The 21,722-nt window shown below is 50.4% G+C and overlaps 1 protein-coding gene across 2 annotated transcripts in view; it reads right to left on the bottom strand.

The window, feature by feature from the left end:
• The window catches only part of XYLB (xylulokinase), a 59,177-nt gene extending 37,897 nt beyond the window's left edge, over positions 1-21,280 (bottom strand). For both annotated transcript variants that reach the window (XM_045436539.1, XM_045436541.1), the window contains exons 1-8: positions 21,127-21,280; positions 20,393-20,475; positions 9,244-9,313; positions 7,197-7,277; positions 4,254-4,340; positions 3,501-3,629; positions 2,675-2,740; positions 1,328-1,400 (exon numbers count right to left, since the gene is read on the bottom strand). In XM_045436539.1, the coding sequence (XP_045292495.1) occupies positions 1,328-1,400; positions 2,675-2,740; positions 3,501-3,629; positions 4,254-4,340; positions 7,197-7,277; positions 9,244-9,313; positions 20,393-20,475; positions 21,127-21,183 (646 nt within the window). In that variant the 5' untranslated portion in view covers positions 21,184-21,280. The remainder of the gene's footprint in view (positions 1-1,327; positions 1,401-2,674; positions 2,741-3,500; positions 3,630-4,253; positions 4,341-7,196; positions 7,278-9,243; positions 9,314-20,392; positions 20,476-21,126) is intronic.
• Positions 21,281-21,722: the final 442 nt, after the last annotated feature.

The following is a 21,722-nucleotide window of genomic DNA, read 5'->3' on the forward strand; positions in this document are numbered from 1 at the left end:
GCGAGGGGGAGACGAGCCAGAGCACAGGGGGAGGCCTCCCGTCTTCCTCCTCCCCTGGGTCCAGGTGGAGGCACATAGACGTCGGCCGGGATGCTAATGGAGTCATGCACCCAGGTGAGGAGGTCAGACCACAGGTAAATCAGGGGGTGACCTCTCGAGGGGGTGAGGACAGCGGCGTGGAGGGTCCGGCTGAGGCTGAAAAATGTGAACCTCTGGACCGCCCCGGGAGTGGGGCTGTGACTTTCCCCCCGCAGCACAAACAGCCCCAGGGGAGGTGTGGCGAACACAAGTGGACACATGCTGTTCCAGGCTTAGGGTTCTGCTGGTCTCACTTCTCCGGAGCTACCTGTGGGAACCTTCTCTTCTCCAGATTGTGAGTGAAGCTGGGGGACCGGCTTCCTCTCCCTGAACACTAGAATAACAGCTGGCATACGACAGCACTCAAACACTCCAGATGGAGTCCCAGGAGGCTCTGAGCATTCCAAGACTCCTCTGAAGCCACGTTCATAGGCCTGGGCTCTTGCTCTGCGTTCCGGTCCCCTCTTCTGTTGGCAGGCCTTGCAGCCCGGCCTCATGCAAAAGTGCCTTCGGCAGCCTTGTCCCAGCTTTCCTTCCTCCCTGGCATCACCCGCAGTTATTTCGGGCAAGGTTTTGGACTCCAGAAGCTCACCAGTCTCTTGCGTTCCCCAAGAAACAACTCCTTGGGGGAGCCAGGCTCCAAGATGGCTCGTGCTCAGCCCTGAGCCCTGGTGTTCACACCTTGTGAGGTCCCTGTCTTCCTATACCTGGGGAGGTCTGTTGTGACCAGTAGGGTGGGGCAGCAGGGACGGTACGACACTTCCAAGACTAAGGTGTAAAAGCTTCTGCAGCTTCTGCTTGACTGCACTCTCCTCTCATCCCTCACCCGGGGGGGAGGAGGGGGATCCAGCTCCAGTGTGGTGAGTGGTCCTATGGGAGGGCCACATGGAGAGGAACACAGGCCTCAAAGCAGTCCTGTCTGGAGCCCCAGTCAAGCCTTTATATGACTGGTCCTGGTTGCCAGCTTGAATGCCACCCCATGAGAGCTCCTAGGCCACACAAGCCAGCCAAGCTGCTCCGAGATTACAGACCTGCGGAAATTCTGTGAGATCGTCAACACTTGTGGTCTTCGGCTGCTAAGCACCGGGGACATTCATTACACAGCAGAAGACAATCTGCTCCCTCCTCGGCAACAGACGACAGGGCTAAAAGACTAGCACCCAGCCGGGGGACAGGGCTCACGCTGCCCACAGCCCCCCATGTGCACATGCATACGGAACAGGCCAGCGCCAGGACTCTGAAGGCTTACCATCACTGCAGTCGATAGGAGAGTACGACCCAAGGAACAGGGAGGCAGCAAAGCTACTGACCAAAGAAATTCTCTGTAAAAGGAAGCAACAGTCAGCTAGGACTCATTTCCATAAGCCACCGAATCCTCTGATGCGCACGACATGAGAACTTGGAGCAAGGTGCCCAGTAATGGCAGTGACTGAGTATCTTGGGTACTAGAACATATGAGTATCTGGATCACCAAGACTCCTTGGAAGAGCACCTCACGCTGCCGTTTCTGTTGGGCCATAGAAAATCAAGTCCGACAAAGCAAAAAAGCAACAAGCCCTATGAAAAAGCCGTGCTTGGGGAAGTGGCTTTTCTACCCAGAATCCAGGAGGTGTGATGCCCGATCTCCTTCCTCCATTCCTGTGGTCTTTATAGCTAAGTCACAAGGGAAGGGGGGATGTGTGGCCACAGGACTCAGAACCCACAAAGACACCCTCGGGGTTTCAGAGCAACTTAAGCGAAAACCAGTCCCTCAGGAGCTGGAGGACTGATAATGGATTTCAAATGTTGGCCTGAGGGTCTGTGCCCGGCCCTTGGACCACTGCAGAGAATGCCAGCACCTCCTGTCCCCTGTCCCCCCTCAGGCCACCTTGGTTCCACACGGAATTTGGAGAGGGTTTTACATCTCTGCCCTTCCCCTCCTCCCTGAAATCTGCATAGCACATGCTGCAGAGTAATCTGGAACCCTGAGTCATTAAATAACAAACCGGATGCTGTTAACTCCCAAGATTAAAAAGGCACTTTGGTTGAACATGAGCTGATCGTTTTCTAATTATTCAGAGACGAAAATCACCAGCCAAGGTGTCAGGCTCTTCTCAGGAGGCATTAAGTGCCGGCTCTCGGTGACTGTGGTCCAAGGAATGAATCTGAGTTCCTGGGACACAGGCTCTGGTTGAAGGGCCACAGCTAGGGACACAGGGGTTCAGCTTTCCACATTTCTGGAGAAAACACTGAGCCCACACCAATCAAGTGCCTGGGAGCCATTTCCACGCAGGAAACTGAGAAGACGGAGACCAAAGGGCACCTGGAACTCCTACTCAGGTGGCCGAAGACACCAGTCCCCACTGCTCCCACCCTGCCCCTGCCCCCTGGGGTCAAGAGAGGCCCTGACTTCTCTTTCCCACGATTCCATTCATTCCTTCCTCTTTGGAAATAGCTCGACAATGAGAAAAAAAAAAAGCCAAACTGAATATATCATTTTCAATGTCTGCTAATCCATGCTTTTGGCCAATGCGCGTGAGATATATTTATACTAAAGGTTAAGTATTATAAAAGGAATTCAACTGTGACTGAAATCAAAGAGGAACGTTGAACCGACCTCCGTGTGTGAGTAGGCCTCGGGGTTCTGCTGGTAAATCTTTGCGATCTGGTTTCCCGTAAATCGCTGCAGAGAAGAGTGCAAATTCTTAAAGATCCATATCCTATGTGCAATGATCGGCTCTCACAAAGTGAGGTTAGCGTAGCATGCTCTGGGTATTAGTACAATGGAAGCTTTCTCAAGGCCTCGACTCTAGAAATGTTTGCTGAGCACCCTCCAGGAATAAGCCTCGCTCCTCACCCGCAAGGTGACGGCGACGCTGACCAAGAGCGCCTGCGCAGGGTATTCCCCCCCCCCCACCCCTTGTTCTCAAGGCAGGAGGGGTCACATGACCCCAGCTGCGCCAATCGCAGCCGGCCCTGGAAGGGTGGCTGAAGGCAGCGGGAACCGAAGCTGGCTTTTTGCTTTTTTGGAACCTTTCCAGGCGCTGCCTTACATGCACTGACTCCTCTCGGGTTCAAAACTGCTCGAAGTGTGGGTGCTATTTTTGGCCCCCGCTTAGAGGCTGAAGCGGAGGTGCCATCGTCGCCCCCGTACAGGGCCGCTCGACACGAGGAGCACAGCCACGTCCACGCCTCAGCTCCCTTCTGCGAAAAGGGCAACAGGAGGTCCATCCTGGCTCGCCAGCAGCAGAGGGAGGCAGGGCAACCGGGAGCAGACCCAGGGGCCAGACACCCACGTGTCTCCTGTGATTCCCCTGGGGGTGGGTCGGCAGCTGTGTCCTCCCAGACACCCAGGGAGAAGGGACCAGAAAGGACCAGAGCCAGCAACCGGACCTTCCTCCCGGGACCAACCCTAATCCCCAGCCCGTGGCAGGTGGGCGCACCTCGTAGGCCCGGGAGCCTGTGAGGCAGCTGAGAGCCTGGGCGCCGCCCACCGCGGCCTCCAGCTGGCGACACTGGTCTGTGGTGCTGGAGTCCATCCACACCGGGCTGTCGCTGATGGAGAAACAGGCCTGGAGAGGAGAAACAAAGGCGCAGGCTGGAACGATGCCTGCTGACTCTGGGAGCCACCCTGGCCTTGGCGGTTACACTGCCAATCACGGCTGTGATTGCATGTGACCTCCCTGCATGTGACCTAGGAAGACCCACGGGCAAGCCCTTCGTGCCCAAATCTTGGCCCGGCTCCGCGGGGTCTCTCCCCAGAAAGCTCAAGGTTGAAGGTTCTAATAAGGACACCTGAGCACTGCAGGCAACACTAGAGATGAGCAGCCAAGTGCAGTGTCACGGAGGCATCTGAAGCTGGGAGGCGTGGAGAAGACACAACCTGCCTTCCCAGCGTCACCAGGAGGCAGCACGCCCCATGGGGAGATCCCCGAACGGGGAACTAGCCAAAGCCATGCCAGACCGGAAGGGACCCTGGATGAGGACTGTTGGCACCCCACCCTCTGTTCAGACACCAGGGATACCCATTGGGGGGCAGGGCAGACCATGTTCACAGCACTATTGCCGGAGCCAAGTTCCTATACCTTTGACAATGCACAAAAGCCCCAGACTTCAGGGCCCACAGGGGCTTGGGCCCTTCACCCCACCCCACCCCACAGAATTTTCTCAGACTCCCACAACATGGCCACGGTTACCTGCAGCTGCTTATGTAACGGGAGGTCTGGTGACAGGCTTCTCAGCACCTGGCTGGCCCCAGCCTTCCAGTATACACTTCCATGTTGCTGTCGAGGGAAAACGCACGCACACGTTCACGCGGCTACACACCGTCACCACCTCCTGGAGACACAGAAAGACTCCAGACCGCACCCCGAAAGAAATGGGCTCCAAGCCTGCCCCTGCCACTTCTTAGTCACAGAACTCATCACCTTTGTGAGACTTGGTTTTCATTTCTAGAAAATGAGAGCTCTGCCCTGTTCACCTCAAAACTTACAGGAAGGGTCCGAGAAAGAATCATCGGTCTGGATTTTGGTAACTTTGTAAAGTTGTATTTAAATATGTTGCTCATAATATTATCTGAAATTCACGCCTTCATTCACTTACCCATTCATTCATTCAACAAACATTTATTGAGCACCTAGGTCATGCCAGGCAATGAGACAGATGAATAGGATAGTACTGTCCCTATTCTCTTGAACTGGGGTTGACGCATGGAAAAAGACACAAACATGCAATTATAAAACCCCATGGATGTGCAGTGGCAGGGCAGCGGGAACACAGAGGAGGGGCATCTAACCAACTGGGGGCACTCATGGGTAGAGATGGACATGATTAGTAGGAAAGGAGCTGAGAGTTGAGTGTGTGGGTGTTCCATGCAGAGAGCAACCACAGGTGAGAGGTCGGCAGCCGTGGGGAATGGTGGCATTCTTTTTATTTATCTTTTTTTAAGTTTATTTATTTTGAGAGAGAGAGAAAGCATGAGTAGGGGAGAGGCAGAGAGAGAGAGGGAAAGAGAGAGAATCCCAGGCAGGCTCTGCACCAGCAGCACAGAGCCCAACGCGGGGCTCGAACCCACAGACCACGAGATCACGACCTGAACTGAAGTCGGACGCTTAATCACTGAGCCACCCAGGCTCCCCAGAATGGTGGCATTCCAAACAGTGGGCTGGGTCTCAGGTGGGAGGTGGTGGGGACAGCCTGAGCACCAGGGCCTTGACGTCCGTACTCAGGAGGCTGGGGTTTATCGGGGAGGTGTGGGAACTCTGGATTAGCAGGGGACTGACGCGGCCAGGGCTAAATGTATGAAAGGGTTTGGGGGAGTCACAAAGAAGGTGTAGGGGAGGCAGGGAGGCTGAAGCAGAGACCCAGAGAAAAATCGTAGACGTTCGGCCCGGGGCAACAGAGGCAAAATTGGAGAGAAAGGTGGTAGATTCAAGAGTCATGTAACAAATCAATGGGACATGGGGACCCCCTTGGACATGGGGTCAAGGATGATGGGTGGGTTGTGGCCCTGGGGAAACACAGACCACTCAGTCTAGCACAGAGGTTGGGATACCTGGCCATGGGGCCGGGGGATGCCCAGGAGGGAGAGGGTGTCCCAGCCTGCGGTTTAGGTAAGAGAAGTGGATGAGATCACTCAGAGAATCCACGTAGTTTAACAAGGACAGGAGCAATAAATTCCTGTCGGGTTAGGGAGAGAGAGGGGGAGAGAGAGAAGGTGGCTCTAGAAAACTCAGTAAGCACTCTCTGATGAGGATGTGAAAATAGGCTAATTAGGCATGGAGCAAAGTGATTCAGAGGATACCGCTCAACTTGGGTCCTGACTCCCCCTCCCAGCAGCTGTGTGACCTGGGGTAGCTGACGCCACCCCTCTGTGCCTCTGGGTTCCTATATAAATGGCAATGATGATAAAAGCAGTAGCTAGGGGTGCCTGGGTGGCTCAGTCAGTTGAGTGTCCAACTCTGGATTTCAGCTCAGGTCACCATCTCATGGTCTGTGGGACCCAGCCCTAAGTCAGACTTCGTGCTGACAGCACAGAGCCTGCTTGGGATTCTCTCCCTCCCTCTCTCTCTACCCCTACCCCACTCGCGTGCATGATCTCTCTCAAAGATTAATGAACTTTATTTTTTAAATTTATTTGTATTATTTATTATTTTTTATGTTTATTTATCTTTGAAAGAGAGAGCACGAGCCGGGGAAGGGCAGAGACAGAAGGGGACACAGGATCCAAAGCGGGCTCTGTGCTGACAGCAGGGAGCCCGACGTGGGGCTCGAATTAACAAACTGTGAGATCAAATCATGATCTGAGCTGAAGTCGGGCATTTAACCCAGGTGCCCCTTAAATTTATTTAAAAAAAATTTTTTTTTAATGTTTATTTTTTTGAGACAGAGAGAGACAGAGCATGAACAGGGGAGGGTCAGAGAGAGGGAGACACAGAATCCGAAACAGGCTCCAGGCTCTGAGCTGTCAGCACAGAGCCCGACACGGGGCTCGAACTCACGGACCGCGAGATCATGACCTGAGCCGAAGTCGGCCGCTCAACCGACTGAGCCACCCAGGCGCCCCTTAAATTTATTTTTAAATGTTTATCTCCTTTTGAGAGAGAGAGACAGAGCTCGAGCAGGGGAGGCACAAAGAGAGGGAGACACAGAGTCTGAAGCAGCCTCTAGGCTCTGAGCTGTCAGCACAGCACCCGATGCGGGGCTCGAACCCACGACCCATGAGATCATGACCTGAGCCGAAGTTGGATGCTTAACCGACTGAGCCTCCCAAGCGCCCCTAGAAGTATAATTTCTAACTTTGCTTCTGCTTCCAGGAAACACAAAAGCAATTCTAGTGCTCCGAAGCAGGCATCCTAAATGCACGTCAAACGCCTCCCCCCACCCCACCGGGGGACCTCTACCTGGTTCTGCCTGACCCAGTGCCCTGTTCCGTATAATGCTTCACAGTACGAACTGCCTCAGATCCTTCAGCAAGGAGGCAAGCTATACATCCTCCGAGGTAGGAGGGCGGTAGGGGTCTCTACCAGCAACAAGCAGGGGTGCAGTGGCTCTCAAGGACAAGCATTCCCTCCAGGGGAGCCCCACACCACTGCCCCACAGCCGCCCCGCACGCCGCACGGAGGCTGCTACACACAAACCTGGCCGGCCCCAGACAGGGCGAGGACTTGAGAGAAGTCAAAGCCCGAGGCCTTCATCCTCTCCAAGATGATATCCAAAGCCTGAGAAGACAAACAGAGTCAGGCAAGCCCACAAACCTCCACACTGAAACATAAGTGTTCGCCATCACCCCGGAGATGAAAAAGAGCTGATGGCCTGGGATACGTAGGCACTAGAATAATTAACCAAAGTAGAGATCAACCAAATGAAAAGGTGAAGTAGGGTAAACATAGTCTAAATAGACGGAATCAGAAACCACTGGTGCTCAAATTCTGCTTCTCCGATTTGTGACTTCCAAGCACTTGGCAAGAGCAAGGTGGATCATACTGTGGTTTCTTTTCTCTGCATTTTCAACCCACCGGACTAGTGGTCTGACTTCACTGCAACAGAGAAGTGAAGAGTGACGTAGACGGCCCCGTCAGAGTGGGGACCAGGCCTAGACTCCCCACGTCCAGGAGCACCAGGCTGGAAGGAGTAGGTGGAGATGGTCGCCACTTGTCCCAGTCCCCATTCCGCCCTCTACCATCTGGGCGCAATCTTCTTTTTTTGCAAGACCCAAGCGTGGGATAAACGGTGCTGCCCAGAAGAGCCTGACACTTGCCCTAAGGTTTCAGGGCAGGATTAGAGATTCACCCCAGGCTGCAATTCCCTCCAGCAGCCCCTGGAGCTCTGACCCAACTCCACCATCCCCTCCCTACGCTGGGAGGGCTCCTTTCACAGCCCTGGCTGCGGCTGCCAACTTGGCCCCCCTGGCCAAACCTCAGGCATGGAGTGGGGCACCCCTGGAGCGGGGATTGGCGAAGCCAGAACAGGTCCAATCCTGACGGGCCTGCTCACGATTAGGAATCACGTGGCCCCCACCCCCAAGCCTGGCTCTCTATCCAGTGCCCACTACCCCAAGTTAAAGCCTTGGCCTATCAGAAGCCCCCGGCATTATCAGTAGAACCTCTAGATCGACTCTTGCCTGTCACGCCCACCGTCCCTTGGTCTGGGGCTCAGCCCTAAGAAGTACATTCTGGCTGGCCTGTCTGGTGGAAATCTGTCCTTTACCCCAATCCTCCAGTATGAGTCAGGGTCAAGTTGATAAAATGTTTAAAAATCACACCAGGGGTGCCTGGGTGGCGCAGTCGGTTAAGCGCCGACTTCAGCCAGGTCACGATCTCGCGGTCCGGGAGTTCGAGCCCCGCGTCGGGCTCTGGGCTGATGGCTCAGAGCCTGGAGCCTGTTTCTGATTCTGTGTCTCCCTCTCTCTCTGCCCCTCCCCCGTTCATGCTCTGTCTCTCTCTGTCCCAAAAATAAATATAAATGTTGAAAAAAAAAATTAAAAAAAAAAAAAAAATCACACCAATCGTCCTAACAGAAAGAATTTAGTATAGGGAATTAATTGCTTAGACCAGTGTTGGAGGCCTGAACAAGCTTTGGTGGACACATTAAGGACAGCCTTTAGCTGGCTCCCAGTTGTAGGGTCTCGGGACCCCTGAGGCAGACTCCAGCCCTATTATGCTGGTCTGTACTGGCCATACCCCTGGTCCTGTGGCTTCACGGGTCGCCCATATTTGGCTACAGGTATCTTCCTTTCTTGTTGGTCCTGAGCAGGCAGGCCCGTCTTGGGGTCCGGCGGAACCTGACTGGTCAGGTCATAAGCCACCGTGGAGAAGCTCCCCTGCTTCAAGAGCTGAGGATTCTGGGGGCTGAGCACGAAGACACCAGTGCTGTGTCTGGATCTCGGGGTAAAAGGGAGGCCACAGGGCCTGCCTGCAGAGTGTGTGGCAAAGGTTTGGGAAGGCGGCATTCTGAAGACGCTTACTCACTGGTAGGAGTTGCAAGTTCTCAGCACCAGACCTACAAGCCCTGTGCGTGTCCTCTTGGCTCAAGAGGACCAGGTGAGGCTGAGTCTAGCCTTAGGAACCATGCAGACTCCATTTCCCAGTGAAGACTTGGTCTCAACAGAGGGCTTCCCAGTAAATCAGCAAGTCTGCCAGTGAGACAGGCTGGGGACAGGAGAAGGTCAGGGATCCCTATGCTTACCCGGACCCACATCAGGACTGGAGATGTCACTGTCAGCCCGTCCTCGTGAACGTGAACTCCACCCTGAGTCCTACAAGGAGAATAAGACAGAGTGTCGGCAGAGCCTTGGGCAGGGGCGCAGTGGGGGGCAGACCCCGGATCCCTCCAATGGAAGAAGAAATGCCCTTTCCCCAACCTCGATGGGAACTCTAAACTGAACAAGACTGAACAGTGCTGGCAAGATGGAAAGAGAAGTCCCAGCAATTGCTCAGTGGTGACGATTCTCAGAAGACACCAGCAAAAATATGCCTTCTAAAGAGGAAGGACTCACCCTGGAGGGCAGGCATGGCGTCACGTGGCACTGTGGCCACGAGGGAACTAGCAGGCGCAGGGCTGGATTAAAACCCTCCCAAGCCCACTGGGGTGGGCATGTGCTACGGAAGTGCTGTGTCTGCGGGAGAACTTCTTGGCTCTCAGACCAGGGAGTCCTTGGATTGCAAGCCTGGAGAGTTAGCTGCCTGGGCCCCTCTCCAAAATCCAACCCTTTCAACTATGAGTTTAAAAAAAAAAAAAACAAAACTCAAAACGAAAACAGGCTCCAAATCCATACCAAGATACTATTGGACAACCATGTGACCCAGACATTCTATGCCTAATTACCAGCCAAGAGAAATGAAAGTATACGTTCACAGACAGGTCTGTATACAAGTTTTCATAGCAGCCTTATTTGTAACAGTAGAAAACTGGAGTCAGCTTAGGTATCCCTAAGCAAGTGAATGGATAAATTGTGGTGCGTGTGTTACACACACCAGCAGAGAGATGAATCTCCAATGATCGTGCTGAGTGAAGGAAGCCAGACACAAAAGCGTACATATTACGTGATGCCATTTATATAACTTGCTAGAAAATGCAAATCCACCTGTTGTAGTGGTTTCCCAAGTCCAGTGGGGGAGGAAAGGACAGAATGCAAAGGGGCACAAAGAATCTTAGGAGTGATGCAGATGGTCTGTATCTTGACTTTGGTGGTACTTTCACAGCTATAGGTCTGCCTCTATCAAAAGGCACTGAGATTGTACATTTTAATGGATGCCCTTTTTTTGTACACAAGTTATACTCAATAATACTGATATTTTTAAAAAGATACTGTTAGGGAAAAAAGTGAAAAGGAGCAGCAAACTTTCCCATAGACAAAAGGGGCACTCAGGTGGCTCAGTCAGTGAAACGATGACGGCTCAGGCCATGATGTCATGCTTCATGAGATCGAGCCACACGTCGGGCTCTGAGCTGACAGTGTAGAGCCTGCTTGGGTTTCTCTCTCCCCCTCACTCGCTGATGCTCTCTGACTCTTTCTCAGAATAGATAAACTTAAAAAAAAAAAAAAAAAAGAAACTTGTTGGGGCGCCTGGGTGGCTCCGTCGGTTGAGCATCTGACCTCGGCTCGGGTCATGATCTCGCGGTCTTTGAGTTTGAACCCCACATCAGGCTCTGTGCTGACAGCTCAGAGCCTGGAGCCTGCTTCCGATTCTGTGTCTTCCTCTCTGCCCCTCCCCCACTCATGCTGTCTCTCTCTCTCTGTCAAAAATAAATAAACCTAAAAAAAAAAACTTGTTAAAAAAAAAATCGCACATTACATAAATTCCTTTATAAGGAACGTTCAGAATAGGCAAACCCATAGAGACAGAGTAGACTGGTTGCCAGGACTGTAGGAGGAGAGATAGGGAGTGACAGCTAATGGATACAGGGCTTCTTTCTTAGGTGATGAAAACGTTCTAAAATTAAAGAGGGGAGACTGTTACATAGTTCTGTGAATATATTGAAAATCACTGCACTGGACATTTCATTTCTTTCTTTCTTTCTTAAGTAGGCTCCACACTTAGCATGGAGCCCAAGGCGGAGCTTGAACTCACGACCCTGAGATCAAGAGTTGGACGCTTAACTGACTGAGCCACCCAGCTGCCCCCTGAATTGTACATTTTATTTATTTACTTTTAATTTTTTTTAACGTCTATTTATTATTAAGAGACAGAGAGACACAGAGCATGAGCATGAGAGGGGTAGAGAGAGGAGACACAGAACCCAAAGCAGGCTCCAGGCTCCGAGCTGCCAGCAGAGACCCCCTGACACGGAGCTCGAACTCGCAAACTGAGAGATCAGGACCTGAGCCGACATCAGTCGCCCAACCAACTGAGCCACCCAGGCGCCCTTTGTACATTTGAAAAGAGTGAATTCTTTGGTATGTGAATTCTGTCGCAAGAGCTTTTCTTCTCCTTTCTTTCTTTTCTTTTTTTTCTCTTTTCTTTCTTTCTTTCTTTCTTTCTTTCTTTCTTTCTTTCTTTCTTTCTTTTTTTTCTTTCTTTCTTTCTTTCTTTCTTTCTTTCTTTCTTTCTTTCTTTCTTTCTTTCTTTCTTTCTTTCTTAAGGCTATGATGAGGGATTCTCTGTATTAGTTCCGGAAAAAACAAAATTTCCATGGCTTGATACAGAGGAAGTTTGCTTCTCACTCCTGTAAAGCATAGTGGCATGATAGGGACGAGGAGGGGGCTCTGTCCCCTGCAGTTATTCAGGGACCCAGGAGGACGACAGCAACTCTCATCTTCCAACTGGTTTCCGAGGGCGCCCTGGCCACTCGCATCCAGCCGCAGAGCCGAGGAAGGAACAGGGCAGAGGATCGCGGTGGGGGCTGTACGGATGGGTCGCAGTGGGGGCTGTGTGGATTAGGTCTTACAGACAGGCCTGTTGACCTTCTCCCAGTTAGGACTCAAGTCACACAGCTGAACATAACTGCCAGGAAGACAGGAGTATACCCAGGAGGAGAAGGAAATAAGTCTAGTAGATCGCTGGTCAGTCTCTGCTACAAAATTCCTCATGTGCATTAGTAAAAAGATACGACAGTTAGAAATAAGTTTACAATTATATGTACCAGGTGGTTTGGCTTTGTCACAAACCACTTCACAACTAAGTGATCTGAAACTACCGAGCTCATTTAGCTCACAGTTCTGTCGGGCTGGGCTCGGCTGGGCTCACCCATGCATCTGGGGTCGGGTGTGAGTAGCTACAGGGCTCCGTTTCTGGAGACTGGCTGCCCCTTCTCTTGGCTGGGATCTGGGGGCGATTCGGCCGTGTGTCTCCCATTCTCCAGCAGGCTGGCCTGAGCTTGGTCACGTGGGGGCTAGACAGGGTCCCAAGAATGAGAGCAGAAGTCAGCAAGGCCTTCTTGAGACTTAGGTTTAGAACTGGCACAATGGTACTTTCTTCACATTCTCTATTGGTTAAAATCAACAGGTCAGGAAACGACTCCATCTCCTGACTGAAGGAGGTACCAAGTCACATCGCCAAGGGCCTGGGGAATAATGGTCTTTTCTGCAATATATCCCAACATGCACAATCCACATGTCAAATATATTAAAACACACGAGAAGTAGGGGCGCCTTGGTGGGTCAGTTGGTTGGGCATCCGATTTCGGCTCGGGTTCATGATCTTGTAGTTTGTGGGTTTGAGTCCCGCATTGGGCTCTGCACTGACAGGGCAGAGTCTGCTTGGGATTCTCTCTCTGCCCCTCCCCCACCTCTTCTCTCTCTCCCTCTCTCTCTCTCTCTCTCTCTCTCTCCCTTTCAAAATAAATAAATCAACAAAAGAAAATACATGTGAAGTATTCAAAAGAAGCCCCGGACAAATGGAAAGACAAAACGTGCGCTTAGCTAGGAAGACTCAATCTCACAAAGCTGTCAATTCTCTGCAAGTTAACTTATAAATGTAATATGATCTCAATAAAAATATTAACAATTTTGCTTTCTGGAACCTTAAAAGCTGATTCCAGAGTACATTATCAAAAAAGAACAGGAGGGGTACCTGGGTGGCTCAGTCAGTGGAGCATCTAGCTCTTGATTTCAGCTCATGTCATGATCCCAGGGTCATGGGAGTGAGCCCCATGTTGGGCTCTGTGCTGAGCACAGAACCTGCTTAAGATTCTCTCTCTACGTAAAATTAAGGGGTGGGGGGGGGTGGGGAAGAACAAGAAAGAATGGCTGTGGAAACTGAGAATGAAGAACAATCAAAGGGGACCAACAATTCCAGATATCAAATCATATTGTAAAGCTAGAATAACTAAAACAACATGTTACTAGCTCACGAACAGACCCACCAATCAACGGGCCAAAAGAAAACACTCAGAAAAAGACCTAAACACACACAGAAATTAGCATATAAAGCTGGCATCTCAAACACAGACTTCTAAAAAAAAGGTGTCAAAACCACTGGAGAGTCATCGGGAAAAGACTGAAGCTGGAAATAAATGGCATGCCATGTACTTAGATAAACTCCAAATACTTTTATATAAAACTGAATCTTACAGGAACCAGAAGAGAACAGCGGTGAATTCCTTCACAATCTTGGGATGAGGAAGGCCTTGGAAACTGTGACTCAACATCTAGAAGCAACAGGAAAAGACTGAGAAGTTCGGTGGCACAGGAAACCAAAGCCCATGGGTGGCCGCGACCCAGTCGCAAATCAAAACAAACAAAAATCTGGGGAACCCATCTGCGATTCATGTAACGAGGAGATCGTTCCTCTCACATTTGAAGAGCTCCTAGAACTAATCAATCCATCAGAAAAACGGGCAAAGGTCATGGAAAACTTCACAGGAAAAAAAAAAAAATTCAACTAGCCCTTCAACATACGAAAAGATGTCACCTTCATGCATAATAAGAGAAATGCAAAGTAAATCCACATAGAGGGACTGCTTTCACCTGTCTGATTGGCACAGAACTAAAACTCTTTAGCAACCACGCCGCATTCCGGTGCTGTGGGAAACGCACTCTCATGCATTGTTGGTGGGGTACAAATCCATACGGTCCCTACGGGAGGCAATCTGGCCACATCTTCCAAAATCATACATCTATTTGCTCTTTGATCCAGCAATCTATTTCCAAACTTTCATCCTGCAGATACACGGGCACATGTCTGTAAGGTAACTCGCTTTTCACTGCAAAAACCTAAGGTCCTTCAGTTCCATCTACACAATGGAATACTATGCATCCTGTAGAAAAGAACACAGAAGCTCTATGTACTGATGTGGAAACACAGGCAAATTATCGTGAAACGAAGAAAGCAAAGTACAGAATGGCGTGTACCGTACTTTTTTATCCGGAAACAAGGGAGACAATGACAAGACTGACATCTGCTTATATTTTGATATAAAACACTGGAAAGATGCACAAAAACCAATGAAAGTTCTCTGTCGAGGAGGGCAGGAGGGACAGATGAGATTCAGAAAAATTAAGACTTGTCACTGCACGCCTTTTGTTTCTTTCAAATTATGTACCAAGTACCTGCAATGCCTATTAACAAAATAACTGTATTAAAACAACCGCTTTGGAAAAGAATTTGACAGTTTTAAAACCCACCCTACAACGTAACCATTCCTGAGTATTTCATTTCTAAGACAAATGAAAGCTTATGCTGACACCTGTGTGAGTTTCACAGCCTCTTTATTGATAATAATAAAAAACTGGAAACAATCCAAATATCCCTCATCAAATGAATGGATAAGCCAACTGTGGTCCACCAAGCAATAAAAAGAACAAACTATTGGGGTGCCTGGGTGGTTCAGTCGGTGAAGTGTCCGACTCTTGATTTCGGCAGGTCACGATCTCATAGTTCTTAAGCTAGAGCCCCGTGTGAGGCTCTGTGCTGACAGCGCTGAGTCTGCTTGGGATTCTATCTTTCCCTCTCTGTTTGTGCCTCCTGCATGTGTGCTCTCTCCTCTCAAAATAAATAAATGATCTTTAAAAAAAAAAAAAGAAAGAAAGAAAGAAGAAAAAAAGAAAAAAAAGAAAGAGAAAGAGAAAGAGAAAGAGAAAGAGAAAAAGAAAAAGAAAAAGAAAAAGAAAAAGAAAGAGAAAAAGAAAAAGAAAAAGAAAAAGAAAAAGAAAAAGAAAAGGAAAATGAAAAAGAAAAAGGAAGGGGCACCTGGGTGGCTCAGTCAGTTGAATGTCCAACTCTTGATTTCAATTCAGGTCATGATCTCAACGGTTCATGAGATTAAGCCCCAGGTTGGGCTCTGCGCTGTGGCTTGGGATTCTCTCTCTCCCTCTCTCTCTGTCTCTCCTCTGCTCTCTCTCAAAATAAATAACCTTAAAAAAAAAAAAAAGAACAAACTATTAATACACGTAACAACCTGGATGAATCTCAAAATGAATATACGGAGTTTTATTTTTTTTTTATTTTATTTTATTTTTTTTTAATTTTTTTTTCAACGTTTATTTATTTTTGGGACAGAGAGAGACAGAGCATGAACGGGGGAGGGGCAGAGAGAGAGGGAGACACAGAATCGGAAACAGGCTCCAGGCTCTGAGCCATCAGCCCAGAGCCCGACGCGGGGCTCGAACTCACAGACCGCAAGATCGTGACCTGGCTGAAGTCGGACGCTCAACCGACTGCGCCATCCAGGCGCCCCATCAAAATGAATATACGGAGTTTTTTTTTTTTTTTTTTTTTTTTAATTTTTTTTTTCAATGTTTATTTATTTTTGGGACAGAGAGAGACAGAGCATGAACGGGGGAGGGGCAGAGAGAGAGGGAGACACAGAATCAGAAACAGGCTCCAGGCTCTGAGCCATCAGCCCAGAGCCTGACGCGGGGCTCGAACTCACGGACTGCGAGATCGTGACCTGGCTGAAGTCGGACGCTTAACCGACTGCGCCACCCAGGCGCCCCGAATATACGGAGTTTTAAAAGTCAGACCAAAAAGACGGGGCACCTGAGTGGCTCAGGGTTAAGTGTCCGACTCTTAATCTCGGCTCAGATCTTGATCTCAGGGTCGTGAGTTCAAGCCCCACATGTGGCTCCATGCTGGGCATGAAGCCTACTTAAAAAAATAAAATAAAAGTCAGATAAAAAAGAGTCTATTATTATGATTCCCCTTATCTAAAATTCCAGAAAGTGGAAACTAATCCATAGTGATAGAAAACTTATCAGTGGTTGCCAGGGGTTGGGGTTGGAGAAGAGGAATAAACTCAAAGGGGCACGAGAAAACTTTTGGGGGATGGAAATGTTCATTATCTTGATTCTGGTGATAGTTTTATAAAGGAACATCTATGTCAAAACTTATAAAGCTGTATATATTATACATATGCAATTTATCATAAGTTATATCTCAATAAAATTATAAAAATTAAAAAAAAAACAGTGGAGGAGGAATGAAGCAGATCTGTATATATCTGCTTTGAAAGATCTTAAAAATGTAACTGTATAAAAAAAGCAATACTGTATTTTGGGTATGGATAGCTTTTTTTTTTTTTTTCTAATGGAGGGGACTGATTGACTCATTGAGTTGAAGACAGAGTGAGGTAGAATTTAAAAACTTGAAAGAATGGAAATCAAATGACTCACGTTTTCATACCGTCATATGGAATTGAAGTAAAAATCCAGACCATAAAGACAGCTGGAAGATCTGGAGGTGAAACAACATCCTTCTAAATAACACACGAATCAAAGAAGTCTCAAAAGAAACTAAAAAAATATTTTGAGGGGCGCCTGGGTGGCTCAGTCGGTTGAGCATCTGACTTCGGCTCACGTCATGATCTCGTGGTTTGTGAGTTCGAGCCCCGCGTGGGGCTCTGTGCTGACAGCTCAGAGCCCGGAGCCTGCTTCGGATTCTGTGTCTCCCTCTCTCTCTGCCCCTTCCCTGCTCGCGCTCTGTCTCTCTTTCTCTCTCAAAAATAAACATTAAAAAATATATATTTTGAACCAAATAAAAATGAAAATATAACATCAAAGTCTGTGGAATACAGCAAAAGCAATTCTTAGAGGGAAATTTATAGCATTAAAGGCAAATATTTAGAAAAGAAAAGCTAAGATTAAAAATCTAAGCTTCCACTTCAGGAAACTAGCGAAAGAAAAGCAACGAAAGCTGACAGCCAGCAGAAGAAAAGAAACCCTAAAATATCACAGCACAAATCAGTGAAAAATGGAAAGAGGAAAACAGTAGAGAAAAATCGACAAAACCAAAAGCTGCCTTTTCAAAAAGATCATTAATGTGATGAACCTCTAGCCAGGCAAACCAAGACAAAAAGAAGACACAAATCATCAATATCGGAATGACAGAAGGGTCATCGCTACTGATCCCATAGACATCCGAGGAAAAGAAAGGAATAGTATGAAGATCTCTATGGCCACACATTTTATAGCTTAGATGAAATGGACCAATGCCCTGAAAGACACAAGCTACCAAAACTCAAACACATGTGGCCTGTAGTAATAGAAAATAATACAAACGCAAGATGGTTTCCAACCTCAGCTCAAAGGAGGCACATCAGCTAAGGGGGAAGGAAAGATGGTAACACAACGTGATCAGCAGTGGGTGCTGCACAAAGAGCCAGCAGGGAAGTGATATCTTTTACTCTAATGTCTATTTATTTTGAGAGCGAGAGCACACATGAACAGGGGAGGGGAGAGGGAGAGCACCCCAAGCATGCCAGGGCAGAGTCCAGCAGCACGAACTCAGAGTCCGACACTTAACGGACTGAGCCCCCCAGGTGCCCCTAAAGATTTTATTTCTAAGTAATCTCTACACCCAACGCCAAGCTCAAACTCACAACCCCGAGTTCAAGAGTTGCACGCTCCACCGACTGAGCCAGCCAGGCGCCCTGGAAATGATATCTAAACAGTCGTTTAGGGGCGCCTGGGTGGCTCAGTTGGTTAAGCATTCCACTCTGATTTCGGCTCAGGTCATGATCGCCGGGGGTTCGCCCCCGACCCTGCGCTGACAGGGTGGAGCCTGCTTGGGGTTCTCCCTTCCCCTCTCTCTTTGCCCCTCCCCAGCAGGCATGCGTGCACTCTCTCTCTCTCTCCCCAAATAAACAATCCTTAAAAAAATAATAAAAAATAAAATAGTCGTGGAGGAACACGTTCACCAGGACCTCTCAGAGCCACCTCAGAATCAACAAGTCCACAGCTGTTATGGACTGAATTACTGCCCCCCCCCCCCAAATTCCTGTGTTGAAGTCCTAACCCCCAGTACCTCGGAACATGACTGCATTTGGACAAAGAGCCTTGAAAAAGGCAATTAACTTGCAATGACGTTATTAGGGTGGACCCTAATCCTGCATGACTGGTGTCCTTATAAAAGTAGACCGGGACACAAACACAGTGGAGACACCAGGGATGCACAGGCAGAGGATGACCATGTGACAGGCAGCAAGAAGGTAGCCATCATCTGCAAACCCAGGAGAGAGGCCTCGGAGGAAACTAACCCTGCCAGCACCTCGACCTCACACGTCCAGGCTCCAGAACCGAAGGAAAATTAACTTCTGTTGCTTAAGACGCACAGTCTGGGGCATTTTGTTCTGGTAGCCCTACCACACTTTCACAACAGCCAAACTCATCATCTTCCTCCCCCAGATCAGTTCTCTTCCACAGTCTACCAACCATCCAGAAGGCCAGCCAGAAACCTCACCTTCACATCTCACATTCAGCCCTGCACCAAGCCCTGTCAATTTTACCACCCAGCCCTCTCCTCCAAGACACTATCATTTCCCATCCAGAAGATCTGGAGAAACCTCAATGGCCTCTCAGCATGCACTCTGACCAATACCCAACTGCTCTCCCATTGCACCCAGATCTTTTCAAAACACAAATACAACCAGGTCACGCCTTACCCCCATCCCTATGGCCCTTCAGTGGCCGTCCACGGGTTTTAGGATAAACACAAACTGTGTACCAAGGTTTATGTAGCTGGGCACAGCCTCTACCTCCCTCTCTATTCCCCAGCCACACTGGCCTTCTTCAATTCCCTGAATAAGCAGTGCTCTTTCTTGCTACAGGGCCTTTGCACGCACCGTTCCTTCTGCCTGGAATGCTGCCTCCCTTCCATCACCTGGCTAACCCTACTCACCCAGACCTTGGCTCAAGCACTACGTCCTTAGGGACCCTCCCTGACCACCCCCGCTCCAAGTCTGGGTCACATTCCTTTATAATAAACGTTTGGAGAAGTAAGTCCCCTTCCTTTAATAGCGTTCTCTGAGTTTATAACTAAATACTCTTCTGTGAGATTCTTTGATTGAGATCAGTCTCCCCGACTCAACGGGAAGCTCTGGGAGAGTAAGCACCACGTCTCTGTTTGGTTCACCATCAAATCCCAGTACCCAGCACGGTGCCTGACGCGAAGTAAGTCTCAACTGATACCTACTGCATGCATGGTTAATGAGTGCACGGAAATGGGAAGGAATGGAGGAAAACTCATTCCAGGAACACACACACAAGACGCTGAGAGGCCTACCAAGACTTCTGCAGTTTGATGAAGCCAGATCTACAGATACCAACTCTTAGGTTCCTGGACTCAATTCTAACGTGGCGGGGGTTGGGAGGGGATGGGGGTCCCCTACACACAACACCAAACAATTCTCAGACACCAGCAGATGGTCTGAGATGATCAACTTGCCCAGGTTAAGGGTTCAGTCCTACAGGACTGCCCTCCCCACCCACTTCAGATGCCAGGCCCAGGCCCCAGGCTATTACCTTCTGACCAAACAGCTACAGATGGGGGGTTCCAATGACCTTAGGTTCTTTTAATGTGCTTGAGCAGCTCACAGAAGTCAGGGAAATTAAAGGACATGTTAAAGGACACAGTCCGATGAAGAGATAACATAGGGCGAGGTATGGGGAAAGGGCACCGAGCTTCCATAACCTTTCCAGGCACTCCACTCTGCCCAATCTCCACTTGTCAACCAATCCAGAAGCTCTCTGAACCCAGTCCTTTTGGGTTCTTATTAAGACTTCATTACAAAGTCATTCCAAGGTCAATGACTAAGTCATTGGCCATTGGCCATTCAACCTCTGGCTGATAATTCCAACCCTCTAAAGACAATCTTTAATCTTCTTGGCAACCAGCCCCAGCCCCTGGGTGGGGTCCAAAAGTCATCTTCATTAATGTAACAAAAGACACCTTTATACCTCTCAACCCTTAGGAATTTCCAAGAGGTTTAGGAGCTGTGAGCCAGGAACTGTGGATGCAGACCAAAGGCACGGGAGAAATATATTTTGACCATCTCAATGACCAAACACGTATTTTTTGCAAATCACAATCTCACACCAGAACAGTGTGGCTCATGAATATAAGAGGTGGAGGGAGGACCCCAAAACCAACCCTCCCCCACACATCCACTGGGTACATACCCGAATTCTAGAAGGTCTCTGTCAAAATGCACACTGTCCTCATAGAACACATTCAGCTCTGCGTCAACAGCAACAACTTTCACCTGGAAGGGATTTTTAAAAATGGTGTATAGAATTTGCCACAGCAAAGGAGCCCCCTGGCACCCCACGCCCAGTCTGAAGGCGCATTTTGACTCTGCTCGCCCATCTGCAGAGCCCTGGGAGCGGCATAACCCGTCCGCGGGCCAGCAGCGCTGGGTACGCCGACCCGGACACGCCGGGGTCAACCACCGGAGGAACAAAGTTCACGTGTACAGCGTGCCCACTCCACTGAAACAAGTTTCAGGCGGTGATCCGGTTCCAGGTCGCCGGTTATGCCTGTGTGCCTGTCTACCCGTTTGGGTGTTCTCGAGTCTTAGGCGGCCGAGTTCCCTCGGGTCCCTGTCCCTCGGGCGCCCGCACCGACGCGCGAGCCCCCTCCGGGACCCCGCCGGGGTTGGGAGGCGGGGGCGCCCGCCGTTTCCGGGAGGGCCGGGGTCCAGGCCGGGTCGCGGTCGCATCTTGAGGGCGGGCGGCACGGGTAAGGCGTCTCGGTGGAGGGGACGCCGATCCCCCGGGGGAACCCGAGAGGGAAGCGCGCCCGCGGCTCGGCCCCAGGGTTCCCCGCGCCCGGGTCCCGCCAGCCCGGCCCGGCGTCGCGGAGGAGGCGGCCCGCCCCGTCCCGCCCGGCCCGGCCCTGGGGCCCGCGACGGTACCTGCTGCGTGCTGAAGTCCCAGCCGAGGCAGCAGCGGCGGGCGGCGCGCTCGGCCATGGCTGCGGAGGGGGCGGCGGCGCGTCCGTCCGTCCGTCCCTCCCGCGGCGTGAGTGTCGCCGCGCTCCAGCGCCCCGAGACGCCGGGCCCGCCCCTCGCCCCGCCCGGCCGGACTCCAGGACCCGAGTCACCCGCGGGCTAGCGCTCTGGCGCCGCCTGCGGGGAGACGGTGCAGGGACGCGCGTCCTGCCGGGTCCCCGCGCTTCGTACCTGGGCGACATACCGGTACCCCCTGCGCCACCTTCTCCCTTCCAACCCTCCTCCGGCCTCCTCCCCATCCACGTGTGCTCTCCGCGGAGGCTTTGCCCTAACGCCGCCTGGCTTCCCGCGGAGGACGTCTGGACCAGAGGTTCCACCTTTAAGCTGGATTGTCCCTGCCTGTCTCTCTAGTGGCCCTGGAGACTTCTGTGGCTGTCTCTTGGGTACTAAGGCGACTGTCCACTCATGGTGGTGACACAGAGGTCACAGAGAAACGTCCCCTGGGGCTGCAGGCACTGGGATCCACAGGCCCTGTCATGTCCCAGCAAATCTGAATGGTT

Source organism: Leopardus geoffroyi, chromosome C2 (genome assembly GCF_018350155.1).
Source record: "Leopardus geoffroyi isolate Oge1 chromosome C2, O.geoffroyi_Oge1_pat1.0, whole genome shotgun sequence".
NCBI classification, from domain to species: domain Eukaryota; kingdom Metazoa; phylum Chordata; class Mammalia; order Carnivora; family Felidae; genus Leopardus; species Leopardus geoffroyi.